A 21,757-nucleotide genomic window follows, 5' to 3' on the forward strand; every position below is an offset into this window, starting at 1 on the left:
TTATTTGATAGGTAGAAAAAAGAGAGGGACCGCCCATCTACTGTTCGCTCCCCAAATGCGGCAGTGGTCAGGGCTGGGCCAGGCGGAAGCCCGGAGCCTGGAGCTCCATCCCGGTCTCCCCTGTGGGTGGCGGGAATCCAGCTCCCTGACGCGTCACTGCTGCCTTCCAGGGCTGCGTCAGCGGGAAGCTGGGATCAGGAGCCGGAGCCGTGAGTCAAACTCGGAGACCGTAACGTGCGGGGCAGGCATCTTTTTTTTTTTTTTAAAAATTTATTTATTTGAAAGGCAGAGTTACAGAGAGACAGAGAGAGAGGTCCTGGATCTGCTTTGGTTTTTGTGCACACCCTGGGAGGCTGCAGGTGATGGCTCAAGAACTTAGGTCCTTGCCACCCACGTGGGAGGCCTGGATGGAGTTCCTGGCTCCTGGCTTTGGTTTGGCCCAGTTCTGGCTGTTGCAGGCACCGGGGTGTAATCCATCTAGTTGATGAGAGATGACTGTCTGTCTGTCTCTGTCTTTCAGATATTTAAAATGTGACAAACAACAGCCACAGTCAGATGGGAGCGGTAGGGTTTGGCCATGGCTTCCAGTTTGCTGACTCTTGCCTCAGTTCTAACCTGTGCTTTGCCAAGTCATCTAGTATTTTTCTCTATTATAATTGCTCTCAGAGGGGCTGGGTGCTGTGGTGCAGTGGGTTAAACTGCTACCTGCAGCACCGGCATTCCATATGGGCGCCAGTTGGATTCCCGGCTATCCCACTTCGGATACAGCTCCCTGCTAATGTGCCTGGGAAAGCAGCAGAGGATGGCCCAAGTGCTTGGGCCCTTGCGCCCACGTGGGAGACCTCAGTGAAACTCCTAGCTTTGTCTGGCCCAGCCCCAGCTATGCATCCATTTGGGGAGTGAACCAGCTGGTGGAAGAAATCTCTCTCAGCCTCTTCCTCTCTCTCTGTAACTCTGCCTTTCAAATAAATAAATGCATCTTTAAAAGAAAATAATTGCTCTAAGAAGCCACTGCCAGTTTTACGTGGCTCCCTATGATGTACCAGAGAAAAGCCAAAATTTTCTTTCCCTCAAAGCCACCATGATCTGATGTGCCCCCCCCCCTTTAAAAGAGATTTTATTTATTTATTTATTTATGTGTGTGTGTGTGTGTGTGTGAGAGAGAGAGAGAGAGCGAGAGAGCGAGCACTTCCATCTGCTTGTTCATTCCCCACATGACTGCAATGACCAGGGCTGGGCTAAGCCAGGAACTCCATCCAGGTTTCTCCACATGGTCCAGACCATGGGCTGTCTTCTGTTACTTTCCCCAGGCCACCAGCAGGGAACTAGATCAGAAGTAGAGCAGCCAGGATGCAAACTGGCACCATATGGGTTGCCGGAATTGCCAGCGGTGGCTTTACCTGCTATGCCATAGCGCCAGCCCTGATTTCCCATCTTATCCAGTACATCCTCATTTGTCAGCTCACACAGCCCACTTCCTGATGTCTCCATAGGCCTTGCTTTTCCTTCTGAAACAGTTGCCTGCCTTGGAAACCATCGCCAACCCCCCTACCCTGTTCTTGTTAAAAATGCTACTTTATGGGGGCCGGCATCGTGGCATAATGGGTTAAGCCACTGCCTGCAACACCAGCATCCCATATGGATGCCAGTTCGAGACCTGGCTGCTCCACTTCTGATCCAGCTCCCTGCTAACAAAGCCGCAGAAGATGGCCCAAGTGTTTGGGCCCCTGCACCCACGTGGGAGACCCAGATGAAGCTCCTGGCTTCGGTCATTGCTGTCATTTTGGGAGTGAACCCAGTAGATAGAAGAGCTCTCTCTTTCTCCTTCCCTCCCTCCCTCCCTCCCTCTCTCTCTCTCTCTAACTGTGCCTTTCAAATAAATAAATTTAAAAAAATTAATTTATTTGTGAGGCAGAGACAGAGTGAGCTCCCATCTACTGGTTCCCTCTCCAGGTGCCCACCATGGCCAGGCCTAGGCTGCATTGAAGCTGAGAGCCAGGAACAGAGTCCAGATCTTCCAGGTCGTTGGCAGGGACCTAGCGACTTGAGCCATCAGCACCACTCCCAGGGTGTGTATTGGCAGGAAGCTGGCGTCTGCAGCCAGGGCTGGGGCTTGAACCAGGCCTTCTGATGTTGGGTCTTGTCTGTCTGTCCTAAGCAGCACCTTAATGCCTGGACTAAACCGATCCCACCTTGAAGCAGCATCTCAGAGCCTGGTGGTTGGAGGGCTCCCCTGGTCTGTTGGCACTGTTTCTGAGCTCTCCTGTGGGGAAGACCCCCGTTTGTGCTTTGTGAGAAACACGCGTGGGCATGCACGTGTCCTGTTGACTCAGAGCCCCCGGGGAGCTGAGCCGCGTCCCCTGCATCTTTGGCTCCCACACAGGTCAGCGCAGGGCCTGACTCGGAGGCTGTCAAGTGGCTTGTGATCATCAGTGTCATGGGGCTGTGCACTTCTGACGCACTTCCTGCTAGTGTATCTGGGAAAGCAGTGGAGGATGGCCCAAGTGCTTGGGATCCTGCCACCCACGTGTCTTTGGCCTGGCCCGGCCCTGGCTGTTGAGGCAATGTGGGGAGTGAACCAGCAGGTGGAAGATCTGTTTCTCTCTGTCACTTTGCCTGTCAAATAAATGAATAAAAATCTTCAAAAAAAAATCTTCAAAAAAAAAAAAAAATTCCTGTCACCGTGGCACAGTGCTGTGTCAATGCTGCCATGTTGTAAGAGTTCTGCTGCACTTCGGGAAGTGTGGCCAGACCCTCTTGAGGAGGTGGGCTTGGGCCACCGCCTGGCCCCCGGCCCCCAGGACTGGAGCAGTGGCCAGGCCTTGCTATTCGCGGGTCTCTGCCGCTTCCTCAATGGCCTCTCGCCCTTTGGTTCCACAGAGCTGCGGTGCAACCCTGGGCAGTTTGCCTGTCGCAGCGGCGCCATCCAGTGCATCCCCCTACCTTGGCAGTGTGACGGCTGGCCCACTTGTGAGGATGAGAGCGACGAAGCCGACTGTCCAGGTGAGTGTGCCGGGCCGGTGGGGACGCGCGCCCCGCCCTGTGAGTGTGTCACAGCCGGGTGAGTGTCTCCCGCAGTGGGGAGGGGTGTGACCTGGTAATCTGCACTCCACACGTTGCCATGGTAGCTTGAGCTGAAAGCAGGTACCCTTGGTAGGCAGTTTGCAGAACTTGCGAGAGGGCACTGTGGGGTGAGGCTGTGGGAGGTGGGTGAGGTGCTGCCGGCCCTGGCCTTGCACAAGGCTGAGAGTGAGGCCCTCTTGAGGGCCTGTGTCCTCTGTACCTCACTCACTTTGCCCTGGCCTTGGGTGTGGTGCCTCTGGAGACATGGCTGGAATCCTGGGCACTGCCTGCCTACCCAGAAGTAACCCAGCATCCCAGGGTTCTTTCCTGGTGAGGTGTGGGCTCCTGAGGGAGCCGTGCAGAGACCACAAAAACGCCTACATCCTTGGCTTCCCACCTGGTGCCTGCCCCTGCTCCCTCAAGGACTGTTATAAAGCACAGCAGTGTTTACTGCACGGGTGGTTTCTCCACGTGGGTCAGGGTGCAAGGTGTAGCTTCCTGCACACGTTGTGTGCATGTGTGGGCGCGTAGGAGGCTCATGCTCATGCTGATTGGTGGTTCTGGGGAAGCCCCTAAGAAGACGGTGTGGCTCAGCCAGACCCATGCGGCTGGCGGCTCATTCTGTCCCAGCCTGGCTTGGTTCTTTGCTAGCCCGGTTTCCTGCTCCTTGCCCTTCAGTAGCTCTGCTGCTAGGCTGTCTTCTTGCCTGCTCTGCTGGTGATTACCTGGTGTGCTTCCTGGATGGTGCTCTTCTGTTCTCCTGGCTCTCCCTGGGTCTGGCTCAGATGCTGCCACGTGAGAGGATGGCTCTGGTCCCTCTGGCTGTGGGTCAGCATCTGCCAGCCCCTGGTTGTCTGTCTCTAAGCATCTAGAACTGCCAGTACGCCCCATCACTCCTGGTGCTGCGCCTGATCTCTCCTTCCAGACCTGGCGTAGGACGGGATCGGTGTGCTGCGCTGAAGGAAGTGGATTTGCTCCAAGCGTGGGGTTCAGGTGGGGCAGCCAGTCGGTGACAGTGGAGCTCGCGACAGCCTTTTCTGTAAGAATGTGGACCCTCCTGGTCACTCCTCATCGGGTGGAGGTGTGGGCCTTTCCTAGTGAGAGTTTGAGTTGGTGGGGCCTGGTCGGGAGCCTGTCTGGTTGTCCCCTGGGCCAGTGAGGGGCCGCAGGTGCTCTGCGGTTGCTCAGCCTGGTGAGGATGATGTGCTTGTGAGTGGGAGCCTCCTCGGGCTGAGCCTGGGGCGCCACTGGAAAGCCAGCTGCTTGGAGAATCTTCTGAAGAAGGAAGCAGTGGTTCTTGGTTGGCTTTCCATGGGAGCACGGCTGAGTTGACTGTTCTCAAAATGCTGTTTGGTGTTGCTTTTAAGGGTGTGTGTGATCCCCGTCCTGTGGCACATGCCGCAGGCAGTAGCAACTACGTTATGATTGTCATCTTGTTCATCTACACTGTGGCCTTGCCGCACCACACTGGCTGGCTCAGAGAAGCTACCAGCCCTGTACCTGCGTTTGCCTGACGTTGTGCAGGTCGTTGTGTGTTCTCCCCACACAGAAAACACATAGTCTGTCCTGTGGAGGCCCAGAGTTGAGTAGGGTGGCCAGCTGCAGGCCCAAGTGTCAAGGGCACAGCGACAGGACATGTGGTGTGTGCAGTCACCGAGGGTGATGGCCTTGGGAGTTCCTCGGGCAGGGCCTCCCTTTGACTTGAGATCCCGTGTCTGTCCTGGTGGTGATGTGCTGTGTCGCAGTCCAGACAGGGACACAGGCTGATCTCTGATCATTCTTCATGCTGAGATTCTGAGAGTCAAGTTACAAAAGGTTGACTCGCTGCTTGGGACGCCCCCTACTGGATGTCAGAGTGCCTGGTTCCAGTCCTAGCTACTCTGCCTCTGATCCAGCTTCCTGCTAGTGCACCTTGGGAGGCAGCAGGTGATGGCCCAAGTGCTTGGGTCCCTGTACCCATGTGGGAGACCCAGATAAAGTTCTTGGCTCCTGGCTTTGATGGCCTCACCCAGTCCTGATGTGGGCATTTGGGAAGTGACCCAGTGGATGGAAGATTCCTGTCTGTCTCAAGTAAAATAAAAATAAATTATAAAAATGCTTTATAAAACCAAATTTTCATTAAAATATTTATTAAAAAATCATAATATATGGAGGCCGGCATTGTGGCGCAGCAGGGTAAGGTGTTGTTTGTGACATGGGCGTCCCATATTACAGTACTGGTTTTTGAGTCCTGGTTACCCTGCTTCCAAAGCAGCTTCCTGCTAATGCACCTGAGAAGGCGGTAGATGATGGCCCGAGTACGTGGGTCCCTGGCTGCTGGCTTCAGCCAAGCCCAGACCTGGCTGTTGTGGCCTTCAGGGAAGTGAACCAGTAGATGGAAAAATTGTCTCTTTATCTCTCACTGTCTTTCTACTTTCCAAATAAATAAGTAAATCTTTTTTTTTTTTTTTTGGTTTTAAGATAAAAATGTACAGGCCGGCGCCACGGCTCAATAGGCTAATCCTCCACCTGCGGCGCCGGCACCCCAGGTTCTAGTCCTGGTTGGGGCGCCGGATTCTGTCCTGGTTGCCCCTCTTCCAGTCCAGCTCTCTGCTGTGGCCCGGGAGTGCAGAGGAGGATGGCCCAAGTGTTTGGGCCCTTCACCTGCATGGGAGACCAGGAGGAAGCACCTGGCTCCTGGCTTCGGATCAGCGTGGTGTGCCAGCCGTAGCGCGCCAGCTGCAGTGGACATTGGAGGGTGAACCAACGGTAAAAGGAAGACCTTTCTCTCTGTCTCTCTCTCTCTCTCTCACTGTCCACTCTGCTTGTCAAAAAAAAAAAAAAAGATAAAAATGTACAAAGCATAATATTAATATTCACATTAATGAATTAATAACTGCTGAAATTTTTTCATTTATTTGTCATTTATTTTAAAAAAACTTTAAAAACTGGGGCTGGTACCGTGGCTAATGGTTAATCCTCCGCCTGCGGTGCCAGCATCCCATATGGGTGCCAGGTTTTAGTCCCGGTTGCTCCTCTTCCAGTCCAGCTCTCTGCTGTGGCCCAGGAGGGCAGTGGAGGATGGCCCAGGTCCTTGGGCCCTGCACCCGCATGGGAGACCAGGAGGAAGCACCTGGCTCCTGGCTTCAGATCGGTGTAGCTCTGGCTGTGGCGGCCATCTGGGGGGTGAACCAATGGAAGGAAGACCTTTCTCTCTGTCTCTCTCTCTCACTGGCTAACTCTATCTGTCAAATAAATAAATAAATAAATAAATAAAAAACAAACTTTAAAAACTCATGGGATGGCCGGCGCCGCGGCTCAGTAGGCTAATCCTCCGCCTTGCGGCGCCAGCACACCGGGTTCTAGTCCCGGTTGCCCCTCTTCCAGGCCAGCTCTCCTCTGTGGCCAGGGAGTGCAGTGCAGGATGGCCCAAGTTCTTGGGCCCTGCACCCCATGGGAGACCAGGATAAGCACCTGGCTCCTGCCATCGGAACAGCGCGGTGCGCCGTCTGCAGCGCGCCTACCGCGGTGGCCATTGGAGGGTGAACCAATGGCAAAAAGGAAGACCTTTCTCTCCTGTTCACTCTGCCTGTCCAAAAAAAAAAAAAAAAAAAAAAAAAAAAATGGGATGCAGGGTCAGGTCCTCATTCTCGACCCCTACAAAATAAGAAGAGAGGAAAATCACTTGAATGGTGGGGAGATGGCTGTGACTTTGTGTACATGGGGAGACTTTAACCCCTTGGGAAGCTTTCGAGCATAGAGCGTAGGACTTCATGGGTTAATCATGGGAGGTGACATCACTGCCCAGCTAAAAGCCTGCTGAAAAAGATACAAGACTATAGGGCCAAGGCAAGCAGGAGGTGTCAACTTCAGCATGTCTGGAAGAGTGATCTGGGTGTCTGGGCCTTTGAGCACCTGAGACCTGTCCCTGGGGCTCTTCTGCTGAGTGTTGGTGTGACAAGGCTGTAGCTATGAGACCTGCTGTGTGCAGGCTTCTGGGTACCATTTGTTCAGGAGATACCTCGCAGGAAGGGAAGGAGAGAGAGCCCATCCTTCCTCTGGTATGAGTAGCTGTATGCATCGTGGTCTTTGAGCAGGGTGAGTTTTTGCTGTGGTTTCTGCACTCTTGGACTGGTCAGCTCCTGGCTCCTGGCTTTGGTCTGGCCCAGCCCTGGTCGTTGTGATCATCTGGGGAGTGAACCCACAGATGGAAGATCTCTCTCTCTCTCTCTCTCTCTCTCTCTGTCTCTCTCTCTCTCTCTGTCTCTCCTTGTCTCTGGAACTCTGCCTTTCAAATAAAGAAAATATGTCTTTTAAAAAAAAATAAATGGGGCCAGCACTGTGGTATAGCAGGTAAAGCCGCTGCCTATGGTGCTGGCATCCCATATGGGTGCTGCTTTAAGTTCTGGCTGCTCCACTTCTGATCCAGTTCTCTTCTTATGTGCCTGGGACAGCAGCAGAGGATGGCCCAGATGCTTGGGCCCCTGCACCCACTGGGGAGACCTGGAAGAAGCTCCTGGCTTCCAACGATCCCTGTTCTGGCTGTGGCAGCTGTTAGGGGAGTGAACCAGTGGATGGAAGATCTCTGTCTCCCCCTCCCTCTCTGTAACTCTGCCTTTCACATAACATAAGGAAATGAAGAGGAGCTGGGTAGAGGCAGGCTGTTCTTGGCTGGGAAGACCCACTGTGGTCCACCTGCTGCTTGTATTGGCCTGTGATTTAGTGCATTGCCAGTCTAAACGCCATAAAATGCTGGGAAGGATGAAATTCTGATACTGTTAGGTCACGTTGAAGAACAGGGACCGAGCCCTTGCCTTAGCAGTACCAAGGCTTGCTTTAGAACTGGCTCAGGGAACCACAACTGTCAGAACAGACCTGGGGACCTGGCCGTGTGGGCAGACTCTTCACTCACAGTGAGGCGGCAGAAAAGACACGGCGGTGTACGGGAGTATCTGTATTAATTTGGTAGGGAAAAGTTTATTGTTTTTTATTAAATCATAGAAAATGTTAACTCTAAAAAGTGACCAATTTTACCACATTAAGATTCAGGTCTTCCCTTTATCAAAAGACAACAGCAGTAAAGCAGATGAAAAAGACGACTCACAGAATGGGAGGAAGACATTTGCAGTATTTACCACCTACTAAAGCAGTGTAATCCAACTTACATAAAGAACTCCAAACGGGGGCCGGCGCCATGGTGCAGTAGGTTAATCCTCCGCCTGCAGTGCTGGCATCCCATGTGGGCACTGGTTCCAGTCCCGGCTGCTCTTCTTCCAGTCCAGCTCTCTGCTGTGGCCTGGGAAAGCAGTGGAGGATGGCCCAGGTCCTTGGGCCCCTGCACCCATGTGGGAGACCAGGAGGGGGCTTCTGGCTCCTGGCTTGGGATTGGCGTAGCTCCGGCCATTGCAGCCATCTGGGGAGTGAACCAACGGAAGGAAGACCTTTCTCTCTGTCACTCCCTCTCACTGTCTGCAACTCTACCTTTCAAATAAATAAATAAAAATCTTAAAAAAAAAAAAAAAAAAAGAACTCCAAATGAGTTTGTAAACTCAAAAGGCTTCCCATAGCCTTGGCAGCTCATGTCAAGAGCCTCGGGTGATCACTGACGTCATACATAAGAGTGTCAGTTGTTAAATCAACAATAGGAGTCACTGTGCACTTGCTTCCCATGCTGGACCTCTGTCCTTAATGAGTTGTACTATGAGAATTAATAGTAAAAATAGTCTTCAAACTGTACACACTTGGTGTGTCTGTGTGGGTGCAAATAATTGAAATCTATATTTAGTAAAGAGTTGATCTTCTATATATAAGGTCAGTTAAAAACGAATCTTAATGGAAAATGGAATGGGAGAGGGAGTGGCAGGTGGATGGGAGTGGGGGTGGGAGAGCGGGAATGGGGGGAAGAAACACTATATCCTTAAAAGCTGTACATATGAAAATGTGTATTCATTAAATAAAAGCCTTTAAAAAAATAAAACTGAAAAATAAAAAAAAGAACTCCAAATGGACAAGAGTGGAAGGGCAGGCAGTGCCCAGAAAAATTAACAAGAGCGTGCTTAAACACAGAAGAAGATACTCAGCCTTGTTAGTGTGTCAGACTACAGCAAGGGCTGCTTCACAGAGGCCTGGATTGGCAGACGTCCCAGTGCAGAGGAGAGGGCACGGCCGCGCGGGCAGCTGCCCTGGTGCTGGAGAGAAGCATGGCCTGGCGCGCCCACTCTGGAAGACAGGTGTGGCCTTACAGTGCTAAGCGCTCTCACAGCCTGCAGTTCAAGGGAAGCCGGGGGAATCCTCATGGTAGCGCTTGGGGCTAATGTGCATCTTGGAACAGCCTGAATGTGCTTCCACGATGGGTATAATGCGCCAACACGGATGAGTGTTAAGATGGGACGGCGGGTGACAAAGGTGAGCTGCTAGAAACTGCACACACAGACAGTACAGAGAGGCAGATATACGTATGGTAAGGTAGTAGAAAAAACAGTCACACACAGAACTCTGGCTCTTGGCTCCTCCGTGGTGGGGAGACACAGAGGCCTAGGACTGGGGGAAGCAAGCATGGACGCTGAGCCCGCAGCTGACGCTGGGTCTCCTGAGCAGGGTGTGTATTTCACTGTTGGGGGCTTCGGAGAAGGTCCTCCCAAAGGTCGTGGACGTACATGGACTTCTGCACCAAAATCTTACTTTGCATGGCTTCCTTGGAAGTACACTCTACCTGTGATGTGCGTTCTTCGGACTATTTTAGACTTTTTTTTTCCTTTTTTAAAGAAAAGGCAGTAGGAGTGTGAGAATGGCAGAGCAGAGTGCCTGCGGCCTGGGCCTGCTTGAGAGAGAACTCTCGGAAGTGACCGGCTTGGCCAGTGGCTCGGAGGGCAGTGAATGCTGAGGTGGGGTGGGCCTCCAGCCTGGGAATCAGCTAGGGGTTGGCGGAGTGTTCTCTCAGCGCCCACGCTCCCTCCATCCACAGACAGTTGATTTGTTTCTTTTCAAAAACAGGCAGAGACCGAGAGAGATCTTCCAGCTGCCGGTTCACTCCCCAGATGCCTGCAGTGACAAGGGCTGGGCCAGGCCAAAGCCAAGGCCCCAAACTCCACCCAGGTCTCCCACATGGGTGATAGCACCCGAACACTTGGGCCATCACTGCTGCCTCCCTGGATGCACACTATCAGGAAGGTGGGTTGGAAACGGTAGCTGGGGCTCAACCAGGCAGTCTGATTTGATGAGACGCAGATGTCCCAGGAGGCGACCCCACAGCTGCATCAGATACCTCCCCCAAGGGTTTTACTTTCTAGGCTGTGCTACATGGTAGCTACAAGTCACATGTCTCTGCTGAGCACTTCACATGTCACTGTTCCAGACAAATACACAGTAAGCAATAAAGACTTAGTACAAAGAGAAATGCAAAACATCTTGTGACTGCTACTTTGTGGCTGGTGGAAATGTGGTATGCCTTTTTTTTTTTTTTTTTTTATAAAGATTCTTTGTTTGACAGCAGAGTGACCCAGAGAGACAGGGTGAAACAGATCTTCCACCCGATGGTTCACTCCCCAAATAGCTGCAATAGTTAGGGCTGGTCCAGGCCAGTGCCAGGATCCCAGAGCTCCATCTGGGACCCACATTGGTGGCAGGGGCCTAATTACTTGAGCCATCCTCTGCTGCCTTCCCAGGCTCATTAAGAGGGAGCTGGATAGGAAATAGAGCAGCTGGGGCTTGAACCAGCCCTAGGAAATGGGATACTTGCATCGCTTAACCTACTTGTGCCGCAGCGCTGGCCCTATGCATTATGTTTCTTTTAGACAGTACTTGGATTTAAAATTTACAAAATCGGAGACACGCAACACAGAGAGCAGTCATGGAGGTTGAAAATAGAGGAATTGACAGACTCTCTGTATGACAGGTGGGACCTCCAGCTCCATCTTCTGCCCTGTTCCCCAGATGCCAGCAGCCAGGTCTGGAAAACAGATCCACACCAACCAAGCACAAAACAGATCAAGAAAAATCATGTTCAAAACAGTAGGACTCTTGTCCCCATGCCTGTGTGGCCAGCAGGGCCCAGCTCGGGATGGGGAACAGAACACACCTTTGTGGGGCCAGCGCTGTGGCACAGTGGGTTAAAGCCGCTGCCTGCTGCACCGGCATCCCATATGGGTGCCGGTTCAGGTCCTGGCTGCTCCACTTCCAATGCAGCTCCCTGCAGTGTGCCTGGTAAAGCAGCGGAGGATGGCCCAAGTGCTTGGGTCCCTGCACCCACAGGGGAGACCTGGGAGAAGCTCCTGGCTCCTGGCTTGAGCCTGGCCCAGCCCTGGCTGTTGTGGCCGTTTGGGGAAGGCCATGGGGGAAGTGGCAGGTAGTGTTTGTGATGGCTGTGGGGAACACTAGAGCACCAGGGTCCTGGGGCGGGGGCTGAGGATGGAAGAATGGTATGGAGACCTGTGACCCTGAGAAGCACCAAAGAGGACTCTGGTGGGGGAACAGACATTTAAAAGCCATGCTGTGTACTTGGGATCAAGAGAAACTCCCATCCAATTTCAGGCCAGTGCTGAAAAGACCTGAGAAGACTGAAATCCTCACCCAGGGCTGGTCCCTAGGCTCAGCCCACGCCTTGCCCAGTTACTGAGGTGTGCAACAATGGAGGGGCAGCTGGTTTTTCAAATGCCTAATTTTTAACAGTAACAAGAAAAGCACCTATAGAATAGAAAACATGACCCATTTGCTTATTTTTAGAGTGCTGCATTCTCCATGCATGTAAAATTATTTTTTTGAGAGACACAGTAGACAGAGCAAGTGCTCCCACTCACAGGTTTATTCCCTGATGCCCACAGTGGCTGGGACTGGGGTGGGCCAAAGCCAGGGGCTTGGAACTCAACTCTGGTGGCAGAAACCCAGTTACTTCAGCCATCACCACTGCCTCCCAGGAAGCTGGAGTCAGCAGCAGGAGCCAGGCATTGGACCCAGGTGCTGTGATACGGGATACAGGCGTCTTAATCATTCAGTGTTAAACTCCCACCCCAGTGTGGCCCATTTAAAGGGAAAAAAAAAAAAAAAAAAAGTGTCAGAGTGTATCATTGAAGAAACACAGTATCTTACACCCTTAACGTACAGAGAGAGCCTACCAACAGAGAAAAAGTATGAAAGTGAAGCAAACAGAAACTTCACTTGGAGAATCCCCCTGGATTGGAAAGCTCACTGGAGGGGTTCAGCAGGATACATGAAAAAGCAGCAGAAGATCCAGGAGAGCTTGAGAGGCAAACGCTTGAGGTTATTGAGCCAGTGGAGCAAAAAGAACAAAGAATGCAGTGGGGTGGGCGGAGCCCAGGGGACTTACTGGACCACTCTGCAGGATACACCACGCGTTAGGTCACAAAACAAGTCTTAATAAATGTAGGAGCCGGGACTCTGCAGAGCATCCTGTCCAGTCGCAGTGGGGCAGAACTGGAAACCAGCATCTGAAGGAAGGCTCGTAAATACAGCTGAATTAGCAACACTCCCTGAAACAGTCACGGGTCAAAGACGTCACCAGGGAGGTCAGAAGATATCCTGAATAAATGAAAATACAGCACACTGAAACTTGATATGACATGCTGCAAAAGCAGTACCAAGACGGAATACACGTGTACACCTTTACATAAGAAGATCTCAAAATTCATGCCTGATTTTATACCTTAAGGAACTAGAAAAACAAAACCAAAGTGAACTACCCAGGCAGTTGTGGGCATTTGGGAAGTGAACCAGCACTCGCTCGCTCTCGCAAAAATATTTGTGTTTTTTTTTTTTTTTTTTAAAGATCTATTTATTTGAGAGAGAGAGTTACAGAGGGAGAAACAGAAAGGTCTTCCATCGCCGGTTCACTCCCCAAATGGCTGATCTGAAGCCAGGAGCCAGGAGCTTTCGGGTCTCCCATGTGGGTGCAGGGGCCCAAGGACCTGGGCCATCTTCCACTGCTTTCCCAGACCATAGCAGGGAGCTGGATTGGAAGTGGAGCAAACAGGACTCGAACTGGCAACCATATGGGATGCCGACACTGCAGGTGGTGGCTTTACCCGCTATGTCACAGTGCTGGCCCCTACAACAGTCTTTGAAAAAGAACACAATTGAAAGCTTCTCATTTCCTGATCTCAAAACACACTACAAAGGTACAGGTAAGGTGGTTAAGACTGTGGTACTAGGGCCGGTGCCGTGGCTCACTTGGCTAATCCTCTGCCTTCGGCGCCGGCATCCCATATGGGCGCCGGATTCTGTCCCGGTTGCTCCTCTTCCAGTCCAGCTCTCTGCTGTGGCCTGGGAGGGCAGTGGAGGATGGCCCAAGTGCTTGGGCACCTGCACCCGCGTGGGAGACCAGGAAGAAGCACCTGGCTCCTGGCTTTGGATCGGCACAGCTCTGGCTGTAGTGGCCATTTGGGGGGGTGAACCGACGGAAGGAAGACCTTTCTGTCTGTCTCTCCCTCTCACTGTCTGTAACTCTACCTGTCAAATAAATAAATAAAAAATCTTAAAAAACAAAACAAAACTGTGGTACTGGCCCAAAGCCAGACATCCATCCAGACCAGGTGGAGCAGACTGCAGAGCCAGGAAACAAACCCTCAGAGGTAATGGTCAGGTTATCTCCCAGGGTGCCAGTGCCAGTGCCATGTAGCTGGGAAAGCGCAGTTTCTTCAATCAGTGGTGTCAGGAAAACTGGCCCTCTGCTTGCAAAAGTTGGATCCTTAGCTAACGTTATAGAAAAAGGTGCTCAGGATGGACCAAAGGCCCGTATGTAAGAGCTGAAACCCTCAAGCTCCTACAAGAGAACAGAAGAACATTGGTTTTGGCAATGATTCTGTACATGTGACACCTGAACCACAGGTCACAAAAGAAAAAAAATGGATACGTTATACTACATCAAATTTGAAAACTGTTCATTAAAGGAAAAGAGCAAAAGGCAGCCTATGGAACGGGAAAAATATTTACAAATTATATATACAATAAGGGGTTAATGTTCAGGATAAAAAGAACAACAGCTGGCACTGTGGCTTAGCAAGTAGAGCTGCAGTGCCGGCATTCCATATGGGCCCTGGTTTGAGTCCCAGCTGTTCCACTTCTGATCCAGCTCTCTGGCCTGGGAAAGCAGCAAAAGGTGGCCCAAATCCTTGGGCTTTTGCACCCATGTGGGAGACCCGGAAGAAGCTCCTGGCTTTGGATCAGCACAGCTGTGGCCATTGTGGCCATTTGGAGAGTGAACCAGTAGATGGAAGTCTCTCTCTGCTTTTGCCTCTCTTTAACTCTGCCTTTCAAATAAAATAAATAAATCCTTTAAAAACAACAACAAAACAACCAGATTTTAAAATGGGCTTGAGTAGACTTATCTCCAAAGAAGATGTCTAGATGGCCAGAGGCAAATGACAGGATCGCTCAGCATCGCCCATCATGAGACAAACGCAAATCCAAACCCTGGGGAGATAGCTGACACCCACTGAATGGCTGCCATTACACAGAAACTGGCAGGTGTTAGCGGAGATGTGGGGAAATTGGAATCCTGTGAGGTGTTGTCGGGAATGTAAAAGTCCCCCCCACCCCCCAACTGAAAAGAATTACCTTATGATCCAGCGATGCCACTTCTGGGTGTGGATCTAAGAGAGTGTTCAGAGAGAGAGGAGTACCCATGTTGGCAGCCGCGGTATTCACCGTCCTCCGAGGTGGAAACAGCTCCAGCGTCCATTGGTGGGTGAGTGTGCAGGTCAGGTGTTGCACACCCACACAATGGCATGCTCTTCAGCCTCCAGACACACGGGCTGCAACACGGATGAACCTTGGGGACCCAACGCTAAGTGCGGGCAGTCACAACATGATGAGAACCATGTCATCCCATTTACACGGGGTACCTAGAGAGACAGGAAGTGGGAGTGTGGGTGCCAGGGGCTGAGGCTGGAGCGGATTGGGGGTTAGCGTTACTTAAGAATGGGAAGATGACAGGCCGGCGCCACGGCTCACTAGGCTAATCCTCTGCCTGCGGTGCCAGTACTCCGGGTTCTAGTCCTGGTTGGGGCGCTGGTTCTGTCCCGGTTGCTCCTCTTCCAGTCCAGCTCTCTCTCTCTCTCTTTTTTTTTTTTTATTTTTGACAGGCAGAGTGGACAGTGAGAGAGAGAGAGAGAGACAGAGAGAAAGGTCTTCCTTTGCCGTTGGTTCACCCTCTAATGGCCGCCGCGGTAGCGCGCTGCGGCCGGCGCACCGCGCTGTTCCGATGGCAGGAGCCAGGTGCTTATCCTGGTCTACCATGGGGTGCAGAGCCCAAACACTTGGGCCATCCTCCACTGCACTCCCTGGCCACAGCAGAGAGCTGGCCTGGAAGAGGGGCAACCGGGACAGGATCGGTGCCCCGACCGGGACTAGAACCCGGTGTGCCGGCGCCGCAAGGCGGAGGATTAGCCTGTTGAGCCACGGCGCCGGCCTAGTCCAGCTCTCTGCTGTGGCCCAGAGGGCAGTTGAGGATGGCCCAGGTCCTTGGGTCCTGCACCTGCATGGGAGACCAGGAGGAAGCACCTGGCTCCTGGCTTTGGCTTGGCGCAGCGCGCTGGCTGTAGTGACTGTTTGGGGGGTGAACCAACGGAAGGAAGACCTTTCTCTCTGTCTCTCTCTCTCACTGTCTAACTCTGCCTGTCAAATAAAAAAAAAAAAGTAATAATAATAAAAGAATGGGAAGATGATGTGCTCCAAAGATGGGTCATGGTGGGGCCGGTGCCATAGCTCACTTGGTTAATCCTCCACCTGCGGCACCGGCATCCCTTATGGGCACCGGTTCTAGTCCCGGTTGCTCCTCTTCCAGTCCAGCTCTCTGCTGTGGCCTGGGAAAGCAGTGGAGGATGACCCAGGTGCTTGGGCCCCTGCACCCATGTGGGAAACCCAGAAGAAGCTCCTGGCTTCGGATTGGCATAGCTCCAGCCGTGGCGGCCATTTGGGAAATGAACTAACGGAGGGAAGACCTTTCTCTCTGTCTCTACCTCTCTCACTGTCTGTAACTCTAAATCTTACCAAAAAAAAAAAAAAAAAAAAAAAAAAAAAAGAAGGAAAGAAAAGATGGGCCATGGTGACGGTTATTGAACAGTGTACCGAACCATACACTTACATGGCTACAGTGGTGAATTTTATGTTATATATATTTTAACATAAGTATGTCTCTAAATATAAGGTACTTCAATGAGTTTGTGGAAATGAAATTAGAAGATTCATTTTATTTTGGTACAAACAGTTTTGAAACCCACACTTTTGTTTTTTTTAAGATTTATTTATTTGTTTGAGAGGTAGAGTTATAGACAAAGGAAAGACAGCGGTCTTCTGCTGGTTCACTCCCTAAATGGCCGCAACAGCCGGAGCTAGGCCAATCTGAAGCCAGGAGCCTGGAGCTTCTTTTGGGTCTCTCACTAGCACTCAGGCCATCTTCCACTGCTTTCCCAGGCTATAGCAGAGAGCTGGACTTGTTTTGTGGGCACAGTGGGGTGGGGGGAGCTCCTCACTTTGACATTGTTAACGATGCTGTGTTTAGTTTTCACTTTGCATATCTCTGTCCTTGTTTCTTCAGTGCTGTTTTTCTCTGTAGTTTTGGTCTCTCTAGACTTGTCAGATACGTTAGACTGGGATTCTGAGAGCAGTGGCAAGTGTAGAGCAAGAGCGGCTAGGGGGTGGGGGTCTGACCTCCCCTTCGATTAAAACTATCCCTGGCTTTGAGCTGAACTGATGTCTCCCAACCCAGAGACCAGCTGCGAGTACCTGCTCGCCAGCAGATCACCAGTGTTGTGGGGAGGGAGCCTGAGTGTGTCCTACTGTCTTGTCTTTCCCTTCCACCTTTTAACAGGAGCAGTTTGTCAGCTGCAGAAGAGTTGAAAGACTCGCACAGTAAGCACTCAGAGAGCCTGCACCTGGGCTGGCCAGCTGGGAGTCGTTTGCTGCAGTCACTCTGCTTTTTTTCTAAACCCTTTGAGAGTGTTAGAGATATGCTGTTGACCCCTAAACACGATCACCAAGGACAGGCACAGTCCCCTACATAAACACAACACAATTTTCATATGCAGTAAACTTAACGGTGGGGCTGGCGTGTGGTGCAGCGGGTCAAGCTGCCGCCTGCAGTGCTGGCATCCAGTGTGCCAGCTCCAGCCCCAGCAGTCCCTCCGCTGATCCAGCTCCCTGCTAATGTGTCCGGGAAGGGAGCAAGTGGCCCAAGTACTTGGACCCCTGTCAGCCACAGGGGAGACCTGGATGGAGTCCAGGCTCCTGGCTTCAGCCTGGCCCAGCTGTGACCAGTTATGGCTGTTTTGGGAGTGAACCAGTGGATGGAAGTTCTCTTTCTCTGTAACTCTGCCTTTCAAATAAATTTTTTTTTAAACAAAAGAAACCTACTGTGATACTGTGATATTGTCACGTAGAGTCTACACTCTAATTGTTCTTAAAATGTTTTATACTTTATTCTGTTTCTTTAAAGCAGGATTTATTCAAGAAAGGTGTGCTTTGTGTTGTCATTTTGTTTTGTGTATTAATCTAGAAGTGGCTCTGTTTTGGGCAGCAGGGAAGGACAGTGTCTTTATGACATTGATGGATTTGAAGAGTCTCGGCCAGGAGTCCTGTAGAATGTCCTTTAATTTGGATTGGCCTCTTTCCTCATGATCAGCTTCAGGTGAGACTGTCTTGTTTTGTTTTTTAAAAGCAAGAATACGAGAGAGGTCATGAATTGTCACATCATGTTGAGTTTGCTCACCTGGTTGGTGCTCCGGCCAGGTGTTGTGCTACTGGGAATGTTTGGTTCCCCTTTTGCAGCGAAGTGTGACTGGCGAGCAAGTAATCTGTTCACCGAGTCACGTGAGCTCGTGTGGACGCTTGTCTGAAGCACTTAGGACAGTGAGGGTTTAGAAGTGGCTTTTGTGAGGGCCAGGCTTTGTGCAGTGGTTAAGGTGCCTCCTGGGACGCCGGACGCCCGTATCAGCCTTGCCTGGGTTGGAGTTCTGGCTGCCTGCTGCTGTACACCTGGCAAGCAGCAGGTGGTGGGTGACTCAAGTGGTTCGACCCCTGCCACCCCTGTGGGAGGCCTGGGTGGAGCTCTGACTTTGGCCTGGCTCTTGAGAAAGTGAAACAGTAGAAGAAAAAGATCTCTCTGTCTGCTTGTGTCTTTCTCTCTCTTTCTCTGTGTGTATGTCTCTGCCTTTCAAAGAAATAAAATTTCACAAAGATGTAAAATGGCAATTTTTGTGTCATTCACATCCCCTCTAACACATGGTTTGGTTTTACGAAGAGTTTTCCTCTTTGCTCTTATTCTCTGCCCCTCTGGCACGCCGTTGCTCCTCCGAGGCCTGCTGCTGTGTGTAGAGGGAGCAGCACTGAGGGGCTGAGGCCTGAGTGGCAGCCCGGCTCGAGCTGCAATCCCGTGCTTTAAATCATCATTCATATGCACGATAAACTGGAGTTCTTCAGACCCTTCTCCCATGTCCTGTTGGTAGCTCCCTTTCCCATAAATACCCTGGTCCCAGCATATTCCCTGTATTGACTCTTTTGGCCAGGCCGAAAACACACACAGAATAGTTCTGGAATTACTACTCCGAGACCTCCCTCCCCCCAACAGACGCCCCAAGGAAACCTCGGCAGGGTTCGGTTATTCCGAGCTTCGGTGGTTTCAGCCGAGGGTGTCCCGGCATCCTCCTGTCCATCACCAGCCTTCCGCCCGCCTGTCTTCTTCCTCGAGGTTGTGTTCACGTTGCATTCTGCTTGTGTGCAGTGTCAGGACTTGGCCTCCTCGTCTTTTTAATTTTGTTTAGTTTTAATTTTTTTTGAGACTTGGTTCATTTGCCATAATATTCACCCTTTTTTCTTTTCTTTTTCTCTTTTTTTGACAGAGTGGACAGTGAGAGAGAGAGAGAGAGAGAGAGAGAGAGAGAAAGGTCTTCCTTTGCCATTGGTTCACCCTCCAATGGCCACTGCGGCAGGCGCATCGCGCTGATCAGAAGCCAGGAGCCAAGTGCTTCTCCTGGTCTCCCATGCAGGTGCAGGGCCCAAGGACTTGGGCCATCCTCCACTGCCTTCCCGGGCCATAGCAGAGAGCTGGACTGGGAAAGGGGCAACCGGGACAAAATCTGGCGCCCCGACCGGGACTAGAACCCGGTGTGCCGGCGCCGCAAGGTTGAGGATTAGCCCATTGAGCCACGGTGCCGGCCCACCCTTTTAAAGTATGCAGTTCTGTGGTGTTTTTACAGTGTTCACTAGGTTGGTGTAACTGGTTTGAATTTTTTTCTTTTTTTTAGGATGTTAAAATACAAATAAGAGTGGAAAGCCATAACTATCTTTTTTTTTTTTTTAAGGATTTATTTGAAAGAATTACACAGAGAGAGGAGACGCAGAGAGAGAGAGGAGTCTTCCATCCGCTGGTTCACTCCCCAATTGGCTGTAACAGCCGGAGCTGCACTAATCTGAAGCCAGGAGCCAGGAGCTTCCTCTGGGTCTCCCACGCGGGTACAGGGGCCCAAGGACCTGGGGCATCCTCTACTGCTTTCCCAGGCCATAGCAGAGAGCTGGATTGGAAGTGGAGCAGTCCAGATGCAAACCGGCACCCATATGGGATGCTGGCACTGCAGGTGGTGGCTTTACCCACTGCACCACAGCGCCGGCCCCCGTAACTGTCTTTAAAAACAGATTTCCAGTCCTTTTGCTCTCACTCACATCCTAGGGGTAACTGTTTTCATTTGTTTCTAGCTTATCTTTCTTTCTTTCTTTCTTTTTTTTTTTTTTTTTTGAAAGAGTTGGAGAGGGAGAGAAAGAGACAGAGAGATATTCTGTCCACTGGTTCATTCCCCAAATGAACACAATGGCTGGGGCTGGGCCAGGAGCTTCATCCGGGTCTCCCACGCGGGTGCAGGGGTCCAAGCACTTGGCCATCCTCTGCTGCTTTCCTAGGCGCATTAGTAGGGAGCTGGCTGGGAAGTGGAGCAGCGGGGACTCGAATCCATAGGGGATGCTGGCACTGCAGGCTGGGGCTTTAACCCACTGCACCACAGCGCCGGCCCCTTTCCTCTTTTTCTTTTCCCTTTGCTTCTTACCTAGGAAGAGGCTCTCCTGGGTCGACTGCTTCCACTTACACTCTTTTCTTTTTCAGTTTCACAAAGGACCCCTGAAATCACTATAGGGATTCACGGAGCTGTTTCTCCTTCTCTTCCTTTCCGCCCCCACCCCCTTTTTAAAAGATTTATTTATTTGAAAGTTAGAGTTACAGAGATGCAGAGAGAGAGAGAGAGAGACAGAGAGAGAGGAAGGGAGGGAGGGAGGGAGAGGTCTTCATCTGCTGGTCACTCCCCAGATGGCCACAATGGCCGGAGCTGCGCCAATCTGAAGCCAGGAGCTAGGAGCTTCCTCCAGGTCTCCCACGCAGGTGCAGGGGCCCAAGGACTTGGGCCTTCCTTTACCGCTTTCTCAGGCCACAGCAGAGAGCTGGATTGGAAGTGGAGCAGTCGGGACTTGAATGGGTGACAGGCGGCAGCTTTACCCACTAGCCAAGCACTAGTCCCTCCTTTTCTTTGCAGCTGGACTGTCCTCTATCCAGAGATCCACTGTGCTTTGACCGGTCTCCTGTGTGTGGGACTTCTGGTTGTTCCCATTTTCTTGCCGTTGAAAACAGTGCTAGGCTGGGTCTTTGGCCTGGCAGTGAAGACACCAGCATCGCGTCCTGGAGTGCCTGGGTTACAGTCCCGGCTCCCCTCCCACTTCGAGCTTCCTGCCCTTGTGCAGCCAGGGGGGCAGCAGGGATGGCTCAGATAATGGTGTCCCTGCCACTCATGTGGCTTCCAGGTTCCCGGCTTCAGCCAGGCCAGTCCAGCCCCAGCTGTCTTGAGCATTTTAGGGAATAGCCCGTGGCAGGGAGCCCTGCTTGTCTGTGTCTGTCTCTCTCCCAAATAAATAAATTAAAAATTACAAAAACACCACGATAAATAACCTTGTACCTATGGCCATTCCTTCAGCCACCCCCCACTCCTCCAATGCTTGAATTGCTGGAGATGTATTTTTCAATGTCCTTTTTATTTTTTAAAACATTTTTTAAAAGAATTTATTTATTTGAGAGGTAGAGTTACAGCCAGTGAGAGGGAGAGACAGAGAGAAAGGTCTTCTGTCCGCTGGTTCACTCCCCAGATGGCTGCAATGGCTGGAGCTGCGCCAATCTGAAGCCAGGAGCCAGGAGCTTCTTCCTGTCTCCCACATGGGTGCAGGGGCCCAAGGTCTTGGGCCATCTTCTGCTGCTTTCCCAGGCCATAGCAGAGAGCTGGACTGGAAGAGGAGCAGCTGGGACTAGAACTGGTGCCCATATGGGATGCTGGTGTCACAGGTGGATGATTAACCTACTGTGCCACAGCGCCAGCGCCCCTCTCCCCTTTTTAATAATTTATTTATTTGAAAGGCAGAGTTCACTCTCCAAATGGCCAGAATGGCAAGAGCTGGGCCAGGCTGAAGCCAGGAGCTTCGTCCAGGTCTCCCACTTGGGTGCAGGAACCCAAGCACTTGGGCCATCCTCAGCTGGGACTCTAACCGGTGCCCATATGGGATGCTGGTGCTGCAGGTGGCAGCTTTACCCGCTATGCCACAGCAATGGCTCCTCAATCTAAGTCCTTTTTTTTTAAAAAAATTTTTTTTTATTTTATTTATTTGAAAGTTGGAGTTACACAGAGAAGGAGAGGCAGAGAGTGAGTGAGAGAGAGAGAGAGAGAGAGAGAGAGGTCTT

At 51.5% G+C, this 21,757-nt stretch overlaps 1 protein-coding gene across 3 annotated transcripts in view; it reads left to right on the plus strand.

Annotated features, from left to right (window-relative positions):
• Nucleotides 1-21,757, plus strand: part of DGCR2 (DiGeorge syndrome critical region gene 2) — an 81,399-nt gene that overhangs the window by 28,081 nt on the left and 31,561 nt on the right. For all 3 annotated transcript variants that reach the window (XM_062182265.1, XM_062182266.1, XM_062182267.1), the window contains exon 2: nt 2,881-3,003. In XM_062182265.1, coding sequence (XP_062038249.1) covers nt 2,881-3,003 — 123 coding nt within the window. The remainder of the gene's footprint in view (nt 1-2,880; nt 3,004-21,757) is intronic.

The sequence above is a fragment of the Lepus europaeus genome, chromosome 23 (assembly GCF_033115175.1).
Source record: "Lepus europaeus isolate LE1 chromosome 23, mLepTim1.pri, whole genome shotgun sequence".
NCBI classification, from domain to species: domain Eukaryota; kingdom Metazoa; phylum Chordata; class Mammalia; order Lagomorpha; family Leporidae; genus Lepus; species Lepus europaeus.